Below are 22,883 nucleotides of genomic sequence, written 5' to 3' on the forward strand. Positions count from 1 at the left end.
TGTGCATCTTGGCCATAATTTGATATTAGCAAAACCTGCGACAAAAAACATGGCAGAAACATATTGGCTGTTTATATTGTTCAATCATGAATTAGCCGTTAAATAAAGGCTTTTTAGTTGTATCGGTCGATACAATAAATCATCAATAAAGTCAGATACTATGGTGATATGGTGGAGTCTTGTAAAGCACAAGAAAAAGATGATTTCTGTTTCGCTGTGTGTTACCAAGGCAACGGGCCGTCAGTGTGCACACAGGGGCTTTTACACTAAAGTCTAGTTCCATGTTCTGTTGGCTAGTACAGAGAAATCTGCTTCTCCCCCACACTTTTAATGTGATCACAGCTCCAGAATTCATTATGATGAGAGACAACAAGACACCAAAACATCACCATGGTAAGTTAAAATGACCCTATTGACGACCATTTTCAGCAGAAGGTATTTAATTCTCAGCGTGATGCATCTAGACCCAAAGGAGAGCTAGCTTTGCGCAGCGTTCCATGGGCCTGACGTGTCAGGCTATATATAAGTATGTGTCAATGAGTCATCCTTACTTCTGTGATCAGGCATGAAGTCCTTTGCCTTGTCCTTGCAGTAGTGGAGACAACAGGACAGAATCACATCATCGTTGTTGCCCTGAGGAAGAAACAGGTAGAGAGGATAAGTCTGATGTCCAGAGGAGCCGTTTAACTGTCACACATTCTCTCTCTCTTACCCTTCCAAGTCACAATCACATTGCATTTCACCAGGCCATGTTATCTTGCTAAAATTATATATATTTTTTTTAAATAAAATCACCATGAACATGTAGCTTTACATCATAGCTGCTCTAACATCCATTAAGCACCGGTGAGTCACGCAACTTTGTGGGTCAAGATTCAACCAAATAGAACTTGGCATGATGCTGAGTGCAATGATGCAAAAAACGTAACATGAGAAGAAAAACATTGTTGATGCCCTGTTACCTCTGCTTACTCATTATACCCGTTATATCAGCCATCCTTGTTGGGGGGATCTCTCATTTAAATGTCCTTCCGAGCTTTCTTTCCTTTTTCCCCTATTACAGTTTTGCAGGAGTTTTTCCTCATCTTCGTTGAGGTTTAAGATCAGGGGGTGTTGTTCCCGTGGAGACATGTTTGTGTGATATTGGCCTATAAACTTGATAAAATTATGTTTTTATTCACTGCAGCTGTACCTGTTGTCCGGAGGTGTCCTCGCTGCGGAAGGCGATGGACTCCAGCTGGTTGCCTCTGCTGGTCAGAGCTCTCAGACAGGGCTCCCTAGACTCGAACCCTCGCTCCAGAAACGCCACGGCCACCCGCGCCTTCTCCTGCACGGCCCGTGCGTGGGCTGCACTCACATTGGAGTTGCCGCGGCCGCCGCGCGCACCTGACCCGACTCCCCCGGACGCACCGCCGATGTTCTCCTGGCCCTTTGCCAAACCATCCAACTCCGTGATCACTGGTGGAGGGAGAGACAAGTCGACCCGGGTGGATAAACAAACACTTCCTGTTTGAGGCATAACGTCATGGATCCATGCAAGGTTTCAGCAGTTGCATCGTCATTTAAAATAACACGCCAATATTATGGGAAATGGGCTTACCGTCTTCTCCAGAGTCCGACAAGAAGATAGATACCAATTTACCTCTGTGCATTCAGTAGAAAGCCATCTGGCTGCAAGCTAGCCTAGTTTAGCATAAATTAATGGAAGTGGATACAGACCACTATAGCCTAGATGTTGGCCAGAAACACCTCTCCCGGAGTTTTAAGCTAGGCTAGTGGTCCATATCTGCTTCCATTCATTTGTGCTAAGCTTGAATAGCTTTCAGCCGGATAGCTTTCTACTGAACGAGATAAGAGGAAATTGGTATCCATCTTCTTGTCTGACTGGAGAAGACGGTAAGCCCATTTCCCATCATGTTGGCATGTTCCTTTAATCCTGAAGAACAGTGTGATGGTCTAAAGGAGCAGGGTTATTGAAAAACACATAAAACAAGTCTAGACCTAAAAAGGTAAAACTAGACTTTAAATTAAATTGCAAGTCATACCGCAATCGCTTTATCGGGTTAGAACCACCATGTATATTTTGTCCATATTGTAATTCTGACTCTCAAGTCTCACCTATGAGTGGCACCACAAGTATGTATGTGTTGGACTGGAGGAGTCTGTTCAGCCCATCCAGGTGATCTATGAATCCATTGGTGTCCGGAACCAAGAATAGAGGACGGACCTCCAACTCCAACTGACCACCGGTCTGCAACACCGCCTGGGAAGAAAACAACACAGACATTAGTGGTGAATCAAGTAAAGAGTCTTTATTCTGCTGCAAGGGAGAATTTGTCAGACAGCTCCAACAGTTACACACATGAAAAACACACATTCCAGACAAATGCTTTCAAAAGCATAAAGAAAACATTTCATTAACTATAGATTCTATAAACCGCTACGCATTTCATGAATAGCTTTTACTCAAAACATACAATTAAAACCTTAGGAGGATACTTTGGTATTAGGGGTGTAACGGTACACAAAAACCACAGTAAGGTAGGTACCTCGGTTTTGAAGTCAAGGTTCGGTATGGTTTTCGGTACAGTGGGGGAAAGTTTGGCTTTCCATGTTCCACTCAGGGGTGATGTAGTGTGCAGTAACTAATTGTACTTGTAGGGCTGTCAACTAATATTCTATATTGAAATTAATAATCGACTTGTAAAAAAAAATTATAAAAATAATAATTATATTAGATTGTGAAAAAAACAGCTCCCGGTGGGCGGTCGTTAGTGGTTAACATACCATTGTATTCATTCGGTACACTACACTAACACAGCCGTTCGGTACGGTACGGTACACACTGAAACTTGTTCGGTTCGGTACGGATAGGTGTACCTTTACACCCCTATTGGGTATAGTATCTGTGTTTGTTCTCCAATGTTTTAGAAGAAAGGAATAAAGTGGGACGGTCTGTGGTGGTAGTGTTTAGATCCCATAGCCCGGGAGGACATTTCCATGGGGAATCCCTTACTTTAAAGGGGGAATGAAATGATGGAGCATATTAACATGGTTAAATAATCAAGTAATTTTTTGATAAAATTACACACAGTCAACAAATGCACATTACTTGGGTATGCTTTGCAGAGGGTAGCGCCGCTAGCACTGAAAGTTGTGGCGAGACCTACGTGCAGCTGGCCAACAATTTAACTGGGCATGAAAGCCCACGTAGAAGTATATCTTGGCCTTAAGTGAACGGGCTGCTCTTAAACTATAGAAACAATGGTCCATGTCACTAAGTGGCTCCCAGACTTAATGTGAAAAAAGTGAGTTTTTCACAAAAAGGGCAAGTGCTATTCCAAAACATTCTGTTTATGTATCAGGTGAGAAGCTTCAAGTGGTCCCAAACTTCAAATAACTTGATATTATATTAGACTCCTCTCTCTCTCTCTCATTTAAAAAGCAAGCAAAATGTTCTAGCAAAAGTCTAATTCAATTTGCACAACTTCAGATACATACAGAGCAATGTTACATCTGAAGCTGCAAATGTGTTTCCGTGCCATGATTCTCCCACATATAACAGTAAACTATATACTGTTTAACTACCTGGTCTCATGCCAGCGATACAACCCTGAAACCCATACAATCCATATATAAGCAGGCTTTTAAAGGGGCACTTTAAATGAGTTTGAATATGGCCACCACTAGTAATGTCATCTGGGACATTGAATCCTTGGTGTGTTAATTACAGCTTGATGAAATTATGTTGATGAATAGCAATACCTTGTCTTATAGGGACTGCTACCATATAATTTCATTTAGCTGTAATTAACACAACACAAGGATTTAATGTCCCCACTGATATCACTGGTGGCCATATTCAAACTCAATTACGCTCAATAAATGTTAAACTAAATAAATGTGTGCAAAACTGTTTTTGGATGTGTGTGAGATTATGTGCAAAATAAGTCAGCATTGTTTTTTGGTGAAGTGTTGGATATCAAACCCAACAGCTACCATCATTGCAATAGACTGCCATACTAAGTATGATCTCCTGAGCTGGGAAGATTTTGTATACATTTCCCGACACCCATCTAATATATAAAATCCTTCATGGCCTAAAGCACCTCCCCCACTTAGCACCTTCATAATACTGAAGACCCATGGTGACAGGTCAACCAGATCAACGACCCATTGTTGTCCTGAGGAGAAACTCATTCAGCCAGTTTGCTTTTACAGTGAGAGGCTCCGAGACTTACCAGTTCCACACTTCCAGCACAATACCACCTACCACTCCTTCGTACATAATCTTAAAACCTGACTCAAAAGCAACCAGGTGCGTCATCAATCATCATACCTAGGCTCTGCATCGTTTCAGTAAAAGCCAAGGTATGGCAAGGAGGGAGGGTGGCTGTTGCGGCCGGTGCTACGTACGTAACTACGTATAGTAGATAATTTTTTTAATCAGTTGTGCAATAGTAAATTTTGGTGCGTTGTTTCTATACAATTCACTTATGGCGAGTCTCGGAATGTGCGTACTGCGTTGTGTGTGTGTGTGTGTGAGAGAGAGAGAGAGATAGAGAGATATCGCGCTATTTATTATCTACAAAGCAGGCATGGCCAGTCCACCCTCATTTCACTGTCTGTATGCGCCCCCAGACATCATATTTGAAGACCCTGATAGGCCAAATTAATTAGCTTGATCCATTTACATTGGCTGCGATGATACATTGGCCTGAGCTATTGTTATGCAAAGACAGGTAGCCAGGTGGGTACTTGGTGGCTGGCGCACAATTTTGTCAAATCAGTTGTGCAATAGTCACTTTTGGTGAGTTGTTTCTATACAATTCACACCTGCAGCTATTGTTATGCAAAGACAGGTAGCCAGGTGGGCTGGTGGGTACTTGGCGGCTTGGTTGTTTATTCTGAGATAAAGAGCAGCCACCTCTGTCTGGTGTTCAACTACAACGTGGCAGCGCCATCTATTAGGCTGGGTGGTGGGGTGTACTAAAATGACAGAGATCAACATTGCGGACGGACCAAAACACCAGCGCGCGTCACAAATGACACGCAAATTAGATGATTTTGTCACAAGCCAAGTGGTATGGCGAGTGCCATACCAAAACGACGCCCCTGCTCTGCATGCCTTCTCTGTCTGCCGCCTTGCGTGCGTCAGGCTGATGTATCTTCACTCGAATCCCAATGCCTGTATGGTTATATAGTATGGATTCCAATTGCTGGCTGTGTGTTGTTTGCTAATACGTATGTCTTATCTGATAATGTCGCTGCTGTCGGGACAAAACCCCATAACTCCAAAAACCCAACTTTTCAGCAGACGAAAAAAACGAACACAGATTTGAGAGTGAATAGAGTTAGGAGGTTTAGACAGATGGTCGGTTTAATGCTTTCCCATTGTTTAAACTTTGTAAAACCCACACACACATATGGAGGATGATCTACGGAGTTGATTTATATAAAAAAAGAAATATAAAAAAAATGGAGTTATGAGGTTTTGTCCCGCCAGCAGCGTTATGTATTGTCTATAATTGTGTCCTGTCTGCTAATGCTTAAGTCGGCTAATTGCTTGTGTTTTATCATGTATAATTGTATGCTTCATGTGTGCCTTACTGTGACAACTATTTGACACAAAACTACATAATGCACTTTAATTGCTTTAATGGCTATTTAAACACCTGGCCCAGGGACAACAGTAGAAAATGTGCCTTGGCTAAGGCTAAGAGAATCATTAAAGACTCCAGTCACCCGAACAACTGCCTCTTTGAACTGCTGCGGTCAGGCAAGCGATACCGGAGTCTCAAGGCGAGCACAGAAAGACTCAGAAGAAGCTTCTATCCCCAGGCCATCAGGCTGCTAAACGAACAATGAACACTACACAACAACAACCATCAAACGCACATAGCACACACATCCACACGCACACACTCACTTTAAACAAACACACTGTAGCACCCACTCCACACACTTTATAGCACACACCCACTTTAAACAAACACACTGTAGCACCCACTCCCCACACTTTATATTTATTGATGAAGGATTGCACTACAACTCGTACACCTTACTGTAAATTGTACCTAAATTGTACCTCATCCCATTTCTGCTTTGCACTATATAGTACTGTACATTAGTACACTGCATAGTATTGTATATTATATGGTAACTCAGTTACGTCTATTCTGCATCGAACATTGTACATATGTCTATACTGAACACTGTGACCTCATTTTCTACTTCTAAATTACATGCTATACTATGTTATTTGATACTATCTTGTCTAGCACAGTCTCTGGAGCGTAACAGTAAGAAGCATTTTGTATGAAAGTATTCTGTACTTCTGTATGACAACTATTAAAGAAACTTGAAACTTGAAAACTTGTGGCTAACATTGGCACATTTTCAGCAATGTTGATTAACGTGCACTGTCCCTGTAAATATAAAATAATAAATAGGAGTGTGGTCATTCCCTTCTAGACCAGTGATTCTAAACCTTTTTTGGGCCAATGCCACCCTATCTGATGTTCAGGCCCCAATCCTGTGACATAAATTCTGTGACAAACTTTCTTCTATTAAGCCAGTTTTGCGCCTGAAATGATTGAGATGTGCATTCACATTGGATTAATGTTGTACTTTAGAAATGATAGACATGGCAGATTTGCATGGGATTATAATCAGTTATGATCTCAGCTGGTCATTAAAGTCCCAAAAGGCTATGTGGTACGATAGCTCATCAAATTATTATGCTTTCCAACCTGACCTTGGCTAGAAGTCTATATCAATTCATCATGAAAAAAAATCACTTTCCCTGCATTGTACACTGATTGCTCCAACATTTTGTCTTCATCCTCTATAGGCGAGAATGCACTCACACACACGCATATAAATATTTTTTCCCCATATATTAACATTGACCACACGTGAATAATTGCCACTGGGCTCATTCAGTACCTTCTTGAGATCAAGTGTACAAAAGATCTAAGCAAATGAATAAAGGGCAGATGATTTACAGGGTTTTTGTGATTTTTGTGATCTATGGATCAGGCAAAATCTCCTCTTTCCAATGGCAGAGTTCAATCTGGATTTAGTATCACCAGGTGCCCGTAACAGGCGGACCGCAGATGACATCACGTCATAAATCAATGTCTACAGAGTGTATGAATCAAAGTAACGTTTTTTTTCAAATGTATCCAAGAGTAAACAATCTAACCATGTCACAACAGCAGTCAGTGTATATTTTCAGCAATACGTTTGTTTACCAATAGGTTAAAGTGTTATTAGTGAGATTTTAGTTTATGGAATGCGTTCATAATTTTGCGAATATCCGCCATTTTGAATTAGCGAAACGTCGCCAGTTGTAGTCATATGAGCAGGGGGCATCCAGAGCTCTCAATGAGTGTTGAAAGTTAGAAAAACTACATTTCCTAGCGATTTCCAGCTTCCTGCAAGCAAATTACTTCCTGATTATTATTTTTAATTTCTCTGGATTATATACCACAAAACTTAACGTTATTGGCATAGATTGGAGCGCAGTTAGTTTGTCTACCTTCTGTGAACATTTAGCAACCATCCGTGTTGAAATCAGATAAAAAATGGCAAGAATAAAAAGCTGACTGTATTTACAGTAGATTTCATTCTCAGTTCTTCCTGCATGCCTGGTGATACAAAATCCAAATTGAATTCTATCATTGGAACGAGTCGATTTGGCCCGATCCATAGATGTGCAACATGGCTATAATAAGGTCATTAATAGGCCTGCTATTCTATATTCTATAATAATATTTCAAATAGCATGTGTCCGGATGGCAGAATTCAGTATTGTATCTACAAAACCTTCTGTTTAACACTTTGAATGCCGACGACGAGAATTGTGGTCTTATCATGCCCCCCGTTGAGTGCCGACGACGGGATTTGTTGTTTGATTTTTTTATTAGCGATCTGAATTCATATTTCATCAACCGAGTCTCCCGTTGGTACAGCAGCCCCTCCAGGAGCTCAGATGGGGGAAAAACGCCCCCTATCGTCTATCCTGTGTAACTGCAGGTCAGTCGATTATACTGGGAGATCCCTGTGGGATCTGTAGAAGTAGAGCCAACTGGCTCCATTATGCTAGATAAAGATAATCAATCAATAAACGCGATCGATATTTGGAATGGCGATCAGGAATTGGAATAATCTTTTTGGAGAACATCTGATCTAAGGTAAGGAGTCTATGGTACTAGTCTTGGGGTAATCGGAGCTGTATTCAGTGAGATAACAGCGTGTCCCGTATGTGTGTGTGATCTTGAGGAAACGAGAATAGATTTTTTAGCCCGCCTCTATAGCGTGCATAAGTACACATATACTATCGATAATCTAGCGTTCATTTGAAAACGATTCATAAATAGGCCGATAAATGACAACGTGTCTAGTGTATTCGAGAATATTCCAATAAATGCCGTTTAATAATAATAATAATAATACATCTATTTTATATAGCGCTTTTCCAGGTGCTCAAAGACGCTTTACATGGGCAGGAGAGACAAACTATGGCAAAACAAAAAAACAGAACAAAAATAATACATGACAAAAATAAAAATAACACCGACAGAATTAGAGGTCAAAAGCAAGATTGAAAAGGTGAGTTTTGAGGGCTGATTTAAAAGATGTCAGGGTGTTTGCATCACGGATATGGCTGGGGAGGGCATTCCAGAGGGAGGGGGCAGCAGCAGCAAAGGCCCTGTCGCCCCAGGTCCGGAGCCTGGTCGTGGGAGGTGTTAGGAGGTTGGCATCTGCAGACCTAAGGCGACGGGTGGGCGTGTGACGGTGGAGGAGGTCGGACAGGTAGGGAGGGGCAAGGTTGTTGAGGGCTTTAAATGTGATGAGTAGTATTTTAAAATGTATCCTGTATTTGATTGGAAGCCAGTGGAGGTCGTGGAGGACAGGGGTGATGTGATCAGAGCGACGGGTGGAGGTGAGCATGCGGGCAGCAGAGTTTTGGACATATTGGAGTTTATTGAGGATAGTGTTTGGTGAGCCGTAGAGGATGCTGTTGCAGTAATCTAGTCTTGATGATATGAATGCATGAACCAGTGAACCAGTTTATGGGGGAATATTTAAATTTTCCGAAAAATTTCGAGAGAACGATTTTCGAAATGCTATAAAAAGGATATGAACCGATTAAAAAACAATCCGTTTCGACAATGTTGACTGCAAACAAATCATTGATAAGCGACGGGGAGATTAGACACATAGCCATAATTTAAAACATAGATTATGCGTTTTTAACGCTAACATTGAAGTGGATGATGGCATTCAACAGGGTAAAAGGGTAAACAAGGCCGGCATTGATAGTGTTAATCATCTTCCCTTTATTCATTTCCTTAGATTTTTTGTACACGTGATCAAGAAGGTACTGAACGAGGTCAGTGGCAGTTTTTCATGTCTGGTAATTTTTTGCATGGTGTTATTCACTGTCAAAGATGCAAAGTAAAATCGTAATTTATATTCTCCTTTGTTTCATCACAAAAAGACAATATTTCTGACACTGGGAATGCATTCCCTGAGATCCATAGATGTCCCTAGATACCAGGAACATGCAGATGGACCTTGTAGAAGTGGAGCAATCTTCCATTTACTTAGGTATGTATTTTTAGGCGGATTTTCAAAAAATAGGGCTAGGGCTTAACAGGTTAAAATTAGTGCTGTCAGGCGATTACCAAAATTCATCTAATTAATTACAGGATTTGTAATTAATTAATCGAATTAATCGCATTTTAATCACATAACCATTTTAGGCCTGATATTCTATAATCATATTTCAAATTGCATGTCTCCGGATGGCAGAATTCGGTACTGTATCTACAAAACCTTCTGTTTAATCATCTTCCATTTATTCATTTGCTTAGATTTTTCAGGTCTGGTCAATTTTAGCATGGTGTTATTCACAGTCAAAGATACATTTTTTTTTAATTGATATTGTGGTGGACACTAGATATTCTCACACAATATTCTCATTTGGTTCATTACAATTTACTCAAGCCTAGTAACAGACACAATATTTCTGACACTGGGAATACATTCCCTGAGATCCATAGATGTCCCTAGAATCAGATACCAAAAAAAGTCTGTAAATGTGTATTCTACGTTCTTATGGAATTAATGAGATTTAAAAATATTTAAATAAAAATAATAACATTTCCTTTTTTTTAAATTAATTTTGAGGTAATTTTCATAACGCGATAATTTGCTGTGTAATTAATTAATCTAATTAACGCGATAAACTGACAGCCCTAGTTAAAAACATTGGTAAACAAACGTAGTGCTGAAAATACAGTATACACTTTGACTGCTGTTTTGATAGGGTTAGGATCTTTACTCTTGGCTACATTTGAAGAAGAAAAAACGCAAGAGAAAACGCAACATTGATTAACTCAATCAGCGCCAGACCCGAGGATAGTCGGGTTATCTCGCCACCCGTTCAGCGCCAGACCCGAGTATAGTCGGGTTTTCATCGTTATTTCTTTTATTCTATATTTCTATTCATTACAGGCACACGGACTCGGGGTTAACATGGGGAATCATCCTGAGAATGCCAAAGTGCAATACCAGCCGCATCCTCCCAGGTGGCAGTATCGAGCACCCTTTGTAACCTTATATCTTTGCCTGTGCAACGTTCAAATGTCTCCGGGCGCAGTTTTCTTTGTCAGGCGAGTCGAGCAGGTATCCCGATCACCTGTATCAGTTCCGCAACCGTTTCCATTTCCGGGGTAGGCCTGATTGGCCGCGACAGGCACGTGACGCGCGTGGCACGCCGCCGCTACTGCTGGAGTTCACTTCGCCTTTCACATCGCTGCCGTTGGCGAAAGCAGGATGAGGAGAGCGTAGATTTTGCTGTGTATCATTTAATCATTTATCATTTAACATTTGAAAGGCATACATTGTTGTCATACAGAAGTACAGAATACTTTTATCCAAAATGCTTCTTACTGTTACACTGTTAGAGACTGTGCTAGACAAATGAATGACTAATTCGGTCAGAAATAACGTAACTAATAACGTTAGTAAGCACTGCTTATATGCTTATTATGTCTGCGGGGTACAGTAAACGTTTCTCCCGGTACATTCTGAAGAGCACACCGCTGTATGTTGGAGAACCAGCGGTCTTCCGCTCCTCCTCACTCGAGTGAGAGCAAAGCCGCGCACAGCTCAGCCCTGTGTGAGACGCGAGGAGGAGATGGGAGTCCTTCCAATCGGAATTAGGGGTGGGAATCACCAGTTTCATCACGATACGATACGATATCGATTCTTTGGACAACAATACGATATTTGCCGATATCACAAAGTCTGCCACGATACGATACGATACGATTCAGGTGCCTGCGATCGATATGAGGCGATATTATGTGCCCATTTAACACAATCAGTCACATTTAGATCAACTAAAAAAAGGCTACGGAAATATCAATTGATGTTTTTATTTTTGAGCTCTTCCAGACATTTAAATGAAAAACAATCTATTGTTTTTAATACAAATAGACCTCCTGTTAACTTTTTATATATTGAGCTTTAAACTTTAAGTAAAATGTTTTGGAACTCACAACACGCAAGCTAAAACCCTTTCCTCTCCCAAACTTCCTACAATTGTTTTATGTTGCATGATGATCATGAATACATATATTATGTATTCATGTTTAAATATCAACATTATCTGTCCATCCTCAGTAACACACACACACACACACACAGAATGCCCCTCACGCAACCCAGTCCCCCACAGAAAGGTAGACTGCCCAGTGCCCCCACCCTTGCTCTTTCCCAAGTCCCCTCTCCTCTCCTCTCATGGTTAGCTGCAGTGCTTAGCATAGTTAGCTCACGCTAACGCAACGTTCATTTCGGTATTTAGCGCGACATATTGGGCATAAAGGAATGGAGAGGATGGAAAGCATGTTAGATGCATTTAACCCCTTGTGGGGAAAAAACAACAGGCACTTATTTCGGGCAAAATAGGCGGACTCTGAAGCAATACTATCTAACGTCTACACACGGAGCTGCGCTGAGCTAATGTTGTTCTTCCGGCCGGGCGGATATGCTCACGAGGGGATTTTCAAAATAAGAGTATCGCAATATGAATCGATCTTTTTACGTTGCATCGATCCTATTTGATTATTGATAATAGATCGATATATCGATCTGGATCGATGTATCGTCCCACCCCTAATCGGAATATGTTGTTTCTTTACACATATGTTGGATTATGAATATGTCTTTATAGCTACAAATGAATGACTAATTCGGTCAGAAAGCAGTAACACAACAGCTGCAATGTTGTGTTACTGCTTCTTCGGCATAAGCCCCAATAAGACCGTCACCAGAGCTCAGCGATGCCGCTCGCGTGAGCATATTCTCCCCGCTGGTGAGTGCAGCACGGAGGGTCGCGGACCAGCCTGGCAGCATAGCTATAAAGACATTCATAATCCAACATATGTGTAAAGAAACAACATATTCCGATTGGAAGGACTCCCATCTCCTCCTCGCGTCTCACACAGGGCTGAGCTGTGCGCGGCTTTGCTCTCACTCGAGTGAGGAGGAGCGGAAGACCCCTCTTCAGAATGTACCGGGAGAAACGTTTACTGTACCCGCAGACATAATAAGCATATAAGCAGTGCTTACTAACGTTATTAGTTACGTTATTTCTGACCGAATTAGTCATTCATTTGTCTAGCACAGTCTCTAACAGTGTAACAGTAAGAAGCATTTTGGATAAAAGTATTCTGTACTTCTGTATGACAACAATGTATGCCTTTCAAATGTTAAATGATAAATGATTAAATGATACACAGCGAAATCTACGCTCTCCTCATCCTGCTTTCGCCAACGGCAGCGATGTGAAAGGCGAAGTGAACTCCAGCAGTAGCGGCGGCTGCCGCGGGGGTGTGCCACGCGCGTCACGTGCCTGTCGCGGCCAATCAGGCCTACCCCGGAAATGGAAACGGTTGCGGAACTGATACAGGCATCCCGATCGCATTGAGAAGCGTCAAATGCCCACGATGCATCTGTTGTGGTGGATTATGTTGGCGACACGATGGACACCAATACTTGGACTCGTGATCAGACAATTGGAATATTCTTTTTGGGGTACCTCCTAGTGAAGGTAAGGACCAAATTATATCAATCCTGCTTTGATCCAACCATGATTTCACCTCGATCGCAACGTGTATGTGTAACATTACTCCACAACATATGCCGTTGGTGACGATCAAAGCATTTCATGCATTCATGATGAAACATAATACCTATTATATACATTTGATTTGGAAATAGTAGCGTGTCCAGGCGAGAAATGGCAATGCTTTTAGTGAAATTCACGTTTTGCTGCATATCGTCGTTTTCTGGGATTAGACAGGATCACTCTAAAACTATACTTATATTCACCACGGTATAACACGCAAACGTATTGATGAACAAATTTATTCTTTTTCACATATTGAACGATAGATAGTTGATGTCAAATGGGCCATAGTATTGTATCGATAGTAGGGCTGTCCCCAACTAAGGATTTGGATGGTCGACTATGATTGGCCAAAATTTGCTGTTAGTCGACTATTGGTCGAAAAAAAATAAAAAAATAAAAGTATAATATTTTCAAAAAAAAATGTACTTAAAAAAAAAAATGTATCATTCCATTTGGGCTGTGGGGGGTGCTTAATATCTGAAGGAGTTGACTAAAGGCTTCTTTTCCTCTGCAAAAGCATGCAATTGGTCCACTGATGGATACATCTTGATATTTGTCTAGTCTAGTGTGTTCATTAGATGGGTGAAATCCTCTTTCAGTGCCTCTGTGCCTGTTTTCGTAGGCAGTTAGTCTCTGGTTTGCGTGCCATTAGCGTTACCTCTTTTCTTTTGGAAAGAATGATTACAAAATAATAATAAATATATATATATATTTTTTTATTATATTCGACTAAGAGGTTGGCCAGTCGACTACGGCTCGTTTCGACCGATTAGTCGACTGATAGGGGTCAGCCATAATCCATAGCTATAATATACAATATAGAATATATATATATATATAGCCCTGCAAACACCGCCACTTATACCTATCTTTTAGAGCGTTGGCGTGGTAGGAACAAACAATGCTCAAGTCAGTGGCGTCCAATGAGTTAATACGGACTGTATTGATCTATTAAATTGCATTTATCTATAGTCGTAATTCTGTCACTGTTTGATGTCACAAAGAAGGGTGGATCCGAAATCTGCAACATTTGTAACAGGTGATGAAAAAGTCAACAAATAATTAACAAACTGTATTAGACATTTGTTAATGATGAATAGTCTACACTTTAGATTAGGGCACGCAATAGCATCTGCAAATTATTTATACATGTTTTATGAATGTCTAACAAATAATTTGTTAAACATGAAAAGACAAGTCTGGTCATTGCTTTGTGTGTATTCATAAAAGTCCACAAATAATAAACAAACTATTAGACATTTGATTTGATGAATAGTCTTCACTTTAGATTCAGATTCAGAGTTTTATTTGCCACATGGAATCATACAATCAGAGTTTCTTCATTACACAATCATAAATAACATTCCATGGACAAAAGGAGCAGGAAGAAGAATAAATCTTATAGTTACCTGCCCCTTATTCCTAAACTCCCTTTAGATTAGGGCTAGGGATAAAAAATAACAATATTTGTTATATATATATCCAGTGAAATTATTAGTTACCTGAAATTATTCAGTTTTGGGGGGGGGGGGGGGGAACCCTGCATATATCGGTATCGGTTGATATCGGTATTGGAAATTAAGAGTTGGACAATATCGGAATATCGGTAAAAAAGCCAATATCGAGCATCCCTAATTAGGGCACACAATAACATCTGCAAATGATTTATAGATATTTTAAGAATGTTTTGCAAACGATTTGTTGAACATGGTATAGTTGTTTTTTCATATCAATTTTTTAAAGCATCTACAAATGTGTTACTACTACACATTAAATAACATTATTTAATGATGAACAAATCAAGTACAAACAATGTTGATAATGTATATAGTATACATATAAATATTATGGCTGTCAAAGTTAACGCGGTATTAACGCATTATTGCCCGATTCTATTAACGCCACTATTTTTTTTAACTCACGATAAACTTTTAAGATTTTTTTTTTTTAATTATTATATATATTTTTTTACTAGACTTCACTCAGGTGTATTATTGATGCTCTCATTGATACTATGTTTGTTTCTAAAGTGTGTGTGTGTGTGTGTGTGTGTGTAGGTGTGTATAGGTGTGTGTGTGTGTAGGTGTGTAGGTGTGTAGGTGTGTGTGTGTGTGTGTGTGTGTGTGTGTGTGTGTGTGTGTGTGAGATATAGAGAGGGGGGTGAGAGAGATGAGGAAGGGGCAAGAGAGAAAGGGAGCTGGGAGTGTGTGTGTGAGAGAGAGGGGGGGGTGTGTGATTAATCAGCCCTTGTGTGGGTGAATGTAACAAGTTCCTAACGTTTTCTTTCCCCTATTATTTCATGCACACTTTATTCATTGTTTTAAATAATTATTTTCTTTTAAGTTATTTTGTGCATCACTGTTTTGAATTTGATGCAAATTTGCAATGCATGAGGGTCATCCTTTTGTGTTAAATGGCTGCATAAAGCAAGCATTTGTTGACTCGCATGTTGATAAAACTTGGAACTTGAAAAAGATCCGTTTAAGGTTAAAAAAAAAAGAAAAAAAAAAAAATGCGATTAATCACGAGTTAACTATGGACAATCATGTGATTAATCGAGTTAAATATTTTAATAATGTATAACTCATTTGTAAATGTTATACAAATAGTTATAAATGATTTAATAATAATTTACGAATGTATATAAATGGTTTGTTCATGATTAGTTCATTATCTACAAAGACCTTATACTATATAACTGAGTGTTATTATAAAGTGTTACCATGTTATCTATAGATGGCATTGTGACATTGGCATGTATGGCAATATTGAAGCAATTATTAAAAAAAATATTAAAAAAAGCCTAGCTGCCCCCTTTGAGCATCTCAACACTCCCCTTTCAACCATTCTGCACCCAGCGCTCGCCGACACTCTGAGCGCCCCTGTTGAGAAACCATAATCTAGACACTACCACCTGTGGTTTACCTGTATCTTGTCTCTGCGCCTCTGCTGTTGGGCCAACTCGTTGGTGAGGACGTGACGTCGAGCCCTCAGCTCTCTGATGTCGTCCTCGCCGCCCCCTCCTTCCTCCACGTCCATCTCTCCCTCCGATGCAGACAGGGAAGACTCCGCCTCCACTATGACGTCATCACTCTACAAATAGACACCAACGGGAGCAGTAGAAATGTACTAAATTATTTTCCTTCACGTTGATTTTCTCACTTAATAATAGTGGTCTCAAATCAAATCAAATCAAATCAAATTTATTTGTAAGGCCCGACAACACACGTTAACGTCCCCATGGGCCAGACACGTCTTCTTTAAACAAGTCAAGAAGAAACATAACAATAAGTCAAGAACAAAACAAGAACACCATAAGGTCCAACAAATTTAAAATAAATGCAAATAAATTAATGAATGCAAGCACTCCCAGACATACCCCACACGAAGGTAAGGAAAAACTCACTAAAACCTAATAGGGAAAAATGCACCACAGGCCTCTTTGATTTTACTTTGTTGTTTATATATGGAGACAAAATCGAATTGTTAAAGGTAGAATCTGTAATGATGTCAAACAATCCCTCAGTTTTACCTACTAACTAAAAATGTTTCATTGATCATCTGAAATATCAATTTTACATATTGGCTACTGGACCACCTTAACACTTTGACTGCCATGAAACGTCTTTTCACGTCATTGCTGGCCATGCTCAAGTTGCCGGGGGACGCTGTACAGCGTCCTTATATCAATATTTCAAAGATCTGCGATCGGATTCATATGTCCCCTCCGCTGGCCTGAGATCCACCAGCAGGACCCACTGAGCTCTCTGGCGGTTCAGGAGCGCCATCTGGTGGCCGATCGGCGCAATCGCCAAACAGGATGTTGAATAGAGGTTGTCCTAGACGACCGTAGTACTTCCGGCGCTCGCTATAGGTCCCGCGACTCTGGCTCGTCACACTACACAGTGATCGATTGCCAATAACTCGATAAACAACATGATTTGGACGTATATACCATTATACAAGCTGGAGATGGACCGGGTAAATTTACATCCCATAATGATAAGATTTCAACTCGACGATGATCGCCCAACGGCGCGCGGAGACGGGTGAGTTTCAGCGTGTAACGTTACCGTCTTCGATACTAACTGCTATTATCAACATTTGACCCACATTAGATGATTGGTATAACGCTGCCCACGGAATTATAAACGCCCCCTAGCCCATCCGGTCAACATCAGATGACGTGTAGTAACTTCTAGAAGTACGTCTAGTTGGAATTTTTTATATCGCGCTGATTGCCATAAAACTGTATTGCATCATCAATATAATGCATTTGGGGCTATAGATCACGTTCTGGAGAAAGCTGCAGAAAGAGATGAAAACATACTTATACATTAGACCATACTTTACTATGAATATGTGAATGAAAAAGTTTAACGTTGCTACACAATGAACAATACATATAGGACTTTGAATGGGCCCTAATAATGGCAATGTAGCAATAGAATTTAAAAAGTTATAGCCATGCAAAGAAGGGGTACTTCTCCATAGACAAATAGAGCCGGCAACCTATGGTATATCATTAATTTAACCCAAGGCAACCAAAGTGTTAATGATCAATCAATCGGTAACAGCTGAAAAGATGCCATATTGGTCGAACATATTGGTAGAGATTTGACTCAGGCTCTATATTTATATAAACTATTCATATAGTTAACAAGGAAGCAGAGACAGAGAGCTCAGGGGGAGGGGGAAAGGGTGGTGTCACCTTCTCCGTCTGCGAATCCTGTCCGCTCCTGACGCCCGACAGACGGCTGGGAGGAGAAGTAGTTGCCATGGAGATGTATTTGCCTCCCTTGAAGGCCAGCAAAGGCTCTTCCTGTCCACACAAAGCCTCCAGGAAGTACTTGAGCACCGTCACTCTTTTACAGTCTGCTGCTATGGCCTGAGAGGTGGATGGGGGGGGGGGACAAGCGCAGGAATATACGTTAGAACTATCACGCATCTTGCAACTGATAATTCTGATCTTTCTGTCACTCCCCTACGGCTGTGTGGCTGCGTGTCACAGAGGTAACCTATGAACATCTTGAGGTATAGAGAGCGATGGGCTAATGTTACGGCAGCGTTTTTACCAGCCTCAGCTCTCACTTGAGGAGTGTCACATTTTGCAGAGCCTGTCTTGTATAGTTTTAGCTAGATTGCATCGTCGCTTTTTTAATGCAAAGACGAGGCATTTGCAATCATCAACCATATTGGGAAGTCAAAAGATAATCATACTAAACTCGTTCCTACAAACTACATGTTCTAAGAGGGACCATTTCTACTGTACAAAGAATAGATGCTCAATATCCAGTTTGGAAATCCCTGGCACAAGATGACCTTTCTGAAGGTCGATAAGAAATCACCTATAGTTTTAAATGAGTATTAATACGTAGATTTATTTTAACCTCTCTCTAGTTGTTAAGAGCAGGAAGGTCTCTCACTGCAGTGGATGGAAAACTTGAAATATTTTAACTCTTACCGTGGCTCCTGGCATTCAGTTCTACCATATAGTACCCTAATATCAATGCAAATATAAGGAAATTGACCTATCTCAAACCCTGCCCTCTATTCTTGATCCTCCAATCACAACTGCTGCTTTCCTCTGACAAAGTTTTTCCTGAGGAAAGCAACCGTTGTGATTGGAAGATCAACAAAAGAGAGCGGGTTTGACACACGGTAGATAAATTCTTAGTCGACTAATAGTAGAATTTTGTCGACTAACCAATTAGTTGATTTAACTGCCAAATGTGTCTTTAAATCCAGTGCTTACCAGAGATATTTATCATTTTAAATCTAGTGCTTACCAGAGATGTGTTTATCATTTTAAATCTAGTGCTTACCAGATATTTATCATTTTAAATCTAGTGCTTACCAGAGATGTGTTTATCATTTTAAATCTAGTGCTTACCAGAGATGTGTTTATCATTTTAAATCTAGTGCTTACCAGAGATGTGCTTATCATTTTAAATCCAGTGCTTATCAGAGATGTGCTTATCATTTTAAATCTAGTGCTTACCAGAGATGTGCTTATCATTTTAAATCCAGTGCTTATCAGAGATGTGCTTATCATTTTAAATCTAGTGCTTACTAGATATGTGCTTATCATTTTAAATCTAGTGCTTATCATTTTAAATCTAGTGCTTACCAGAGATGTGCTTATCATTTTAAATCTAGTGCTTAATAGATATGTGTTTATCATTTTAAATAGTGCTTACCAGAGATTTTTCGGGAAATAACTCATTCAGTATGAAAAACAACTAATCGGCTAAAGATGTCTTGATCGACTAACACCAAATAAATCGACTACAAGGGGATAGCCCAAAACATAACATCCCCCCCCCCCTCACCGCGTCAGTGTGCTTGTCTATGTAGCAGGGGTCCTGCGGCGCAGCCAGTAAGGGGACGAAGCCGGCCAGCAGCCTGTCCTCTGCCAGCAGCACCAGGCTCAGGTCCTCGTCCCCCTCCCCCCCGTCTCCGTCTGCTTTGTACAGCGGCGCCTCCTCGTGGTCCACGCGGGCCAGCACGTTACACAGGTCGGCCAGGCACCGCCACACCTCCGGGCTGCAGCTGGTGGAGGACGAGCGTGAGAGAGGATGGATGGATGGACGTGGGACGTAAAGACAGACCGATATACAAATAGACAGATGATCAGATAGATATAGATATAGAATTAGTGTACTCATGTAAGAGACACAAGTATGTGCATGTGTGTGTTTTGTGTGCGTTTGCGTGAGAAGGTAGGACAACTCACTCTATACTGCACGGCGGCGGGTTCCACTGATCGGGGTGTTCCAGCATCCAATCAGACCAGACCTTCATGCTAGGCAGCAGGTCTTTAAGATCCAATGGGAAGGCAGAGACTCTCACCATGCCCTCTAGCTCCGCCCCTTTGCCATCTTCCTCCCCATCCTCCACCGATACGGGCTCTGACGGAAGGTTTGACAGAAGACAGATGATGTTAAAAATGCTCCCAGGAAATGGGATTAGGGGGAATAAAAAAAGATAGGGGAAATGTATTCAATGTACAGTGAGAGTAGAATAACGTGTTAGAAAAAAAAATACTATTAGCTATATGACCCTTGGTATATACCGGTACTATACACAACAACCCTGTTAGCTATAGAACCCTCTGTATATATGGAATATACACAACAACCCTGTTAGCTGTATGACCCTTGGTATATATAGAATATATACAACAACCCTGTTAGCTGTATGACCCGACGATTGTGGATGTTCGGGTGGATGGACATGGTGGTGGTTGGATGGGGGGGCGTGTGGCATTGTGGGTGGTCTGGGATGGCACTAGGACCTTTGGGACGCTTTGGGGTACTGTGGGGGTTGTGGTGGGTTCTTCATGTGGGTGGTCCCTGGGGTGTCGTTGGGTTGGGGGGGTTCAGTGGCGGGGTCTGAGGCGTGTGCGGGAGGCTGGTGTTCGACTCTGGGGGAGGTCTGGGAGGGGTTTGGTTGGAGCCTATGGCGCCCATGGCTTCGGCTGGACTTTTCCCGGACCTTTCCTGGAGTTGGATGCTGGTCTCTTGCAGGTGCTTTAATGGACAGCCACTTGGAAGCAGTCAGCGGGAAACTCAAGTGGATATGTGTAAAGATGCATATCTCAGCTGTTTTCTTCAGGTAGTAGTGGTATTAGGTTCAGCATGTAGTCATCCCAGGGAGAGAACACGTTTCTAGCCGTCCCTTGCTGGGCTTGAACAAGCAACCTCTCGGTTAACAGCAGAACGCGCTGGCCCGTTGCGCTACAGACAGCTTTGGTTAAGTCGCTATGGTGACCCGCTAGTCACTCATTGCCAGCCTCATGATGGCCAGATGGTGGCGCTCTAAAGAAATGGCAGATTTAACAGGCCATCACAATGTGCCGCTGCTCAGCACTAAAGTGGCCACAGCTCCTCAACTGTTTATTCAATCATCATAAAACTCGGTATACTGTATATGGTGAGAATGTGCTGAGTCAACTTCTCGGGTGAAAAAGGAGGATGGCTTTAAAGGCACTGCTGGGATTTGAACCCAGAATCTCCTGTTTACTAGACAGGTACTTTAGCCAACTAAGCCACAGCGCCATGGGTTTTAGGATGAAGGTATCATGGAAATGGTGTATATTGATCATGCAGTGTGACGTTCCACAAATTAAGCTTTACAGGCACTAGTCTTCTGCTCTTCGCCACCAAGCAGACATGATACTAGCAGAAACCTTGTGATGCAAAGGTAGTCCTTGCGACTCCAGGTAACACCCACTCACCATAATATGTCCCCTTTAAGATTTATTCGGCAACCTAGGTTGTGCTGCATCCCAATTGTTCAAAGCAAGCCTTGTCTTTCGTCTTCAAGAACACTGACAATTGGGAGTAGAATGCTTTCGTTGCTTTTGCAGTTGTCTGAGTGGATTTTGAGCATCAGAAGCCGTCGTCATGAAGGAGTGGATTGTGCTTTTAACTAAAGCTTTCCCTGACCGGGAATCGAACCCGGGCCGTGGCGGTGAGAGCGCCTAATCCTAACCACTAGACCATCAGGGATAGGGCGTCTCGTATTAAACATTGCATTCGGTGTCTGTCTGTTGAATCTGTCAGCAGATTTTGAAAAACAAGATACCTCTAACTTTTTTTGATTGTTAAGAAACGGGTGGCAGCAGCTTGATTTGGTGTCGACTCTGGTGGGACTCGAACCCACAACCTTTGAATAGCTTCTTCTCTTTGCCTAGAAGTCCAACGCGCTGTCCATTGCGCCACAGAGCCACTACACAAAGGCAGCTGTTTTCAGCATACATGGTAAGAAGTACAAGTGCCATGCGGCCAAACTCTTTGGCTATCAAATTAGCCTATGACGTGGCACATAGGCACGGATGGGATTTGAACTCGAGGAAGGAAAATGGAGATGTCACTGCGTCATATCACATCATATCATTGGAGTATAAATCATGCGCAGTTACAATTAGGCCGCATCTCCATTCGCGCAATCACCATGCACCCATCTCCCCCATTCGACGGCTGAATGGTGACCTAGCCAACATTCATTAGACTTACTTGAACGGATGACATCCCGCTTAATGGATTTTGGTTGGTTTTCATCATTGGGCTCCCTTGGTTCGCTGCCGTTTTGGGGAGTCCTTGCGTGGGGGGCTCACTGCGGCTTCTGCAGTGTTTCGGGGGGTCCCGGTGTCCCGGGGGGGGGGGGGGGGGGGTGTCTTGGATGGGGATGTGGTGAGGATTGATGTGTGGGGTGTTTGGGGGACTGGCTGTTCCGGGGGGGTTCACATGCCTTCGAGCAACACTGTACTTATTTTTAGGGATGCACCGATCCAACTTTTTCAGTCCCAATACTGATACCGATACCTGGGCTTTGGGTATCGGCCGATAGCAAGTACCGATCCTATACCCATTGTTCATATAATTAATTAGCATTTAATGTTATTTATTATAAAAAATATAATAATAAAAAAAAAAAAAATATATATATATATATATATATATAAAATTGTCACCGATACCCAATCTAGCTATTTGAGTCATATTGGGGCCGATATCCGATATCAATATCGGATCAGTGCATCCTTACTTATTTTATGCCTATTCTTATGTCTGCACATTTATGTTGCACTACTTGTATTGTCTTTTAAACCTATTCTTATATTCTGCAATTTATGCATAGTTTTTATTCTGTCAACTGTGTGCTGATT

At 41.5% G+C, this 22,883-nt stretch overlaps 1 protein-coding gene across 1 annotated transcript in view; it reads right to left on the reverse strand.

The window, feature by feature from the left end:
- Positions 1–22,883, reverse strand: part of smg6 (SMG6 nonsense mediated mRNA decay factor) — a gene marked incomplete at its 5' end in the record, with an annotated part of 62,023 nt that overhangs the window by 4,120 nt on the left and 35,020 nt on the right. Inside the window, 7 exons of the mRNA XM_084320405.1 lie at positions 552–633; positions 1,193–1,458; positions 2,119–2,263; positions 16,136–16,303; positions 17,922–18,098; positions 19,543–19,762; positions 19,947–20,121. Coding sequence (XP_084176531.1) covers positions 552–633; positions 1,193–1,458; positions 2,119–2,263; positions 16,136–16,303; positions 17,922–18,098; positions 19,543–19,762; positions 19,947–20,121 — 1,233 coding nt within the window. The remainder of the gene's footprint in view (positions 1–551; positions 634–1,192; positions 1,459–2,118; positions 2,264–16,135; positions 16,304–17,921; positions 18,099–19,542; positions 19,763–19,946; positions 20,122–22,883) is intronic.

Source organism: Notolepis coatsorum, assembly GCF_963971535.1.
Source record: "Notolepis coatsorum genome assembly, chromosome: 8".
Taxonomy (NCBI): Eukaryota; Metazoa; Chordata; class Actinopteri; order Aulopiformes; family Paralepididae; genus Notolepis; species Notolepis coatsorum.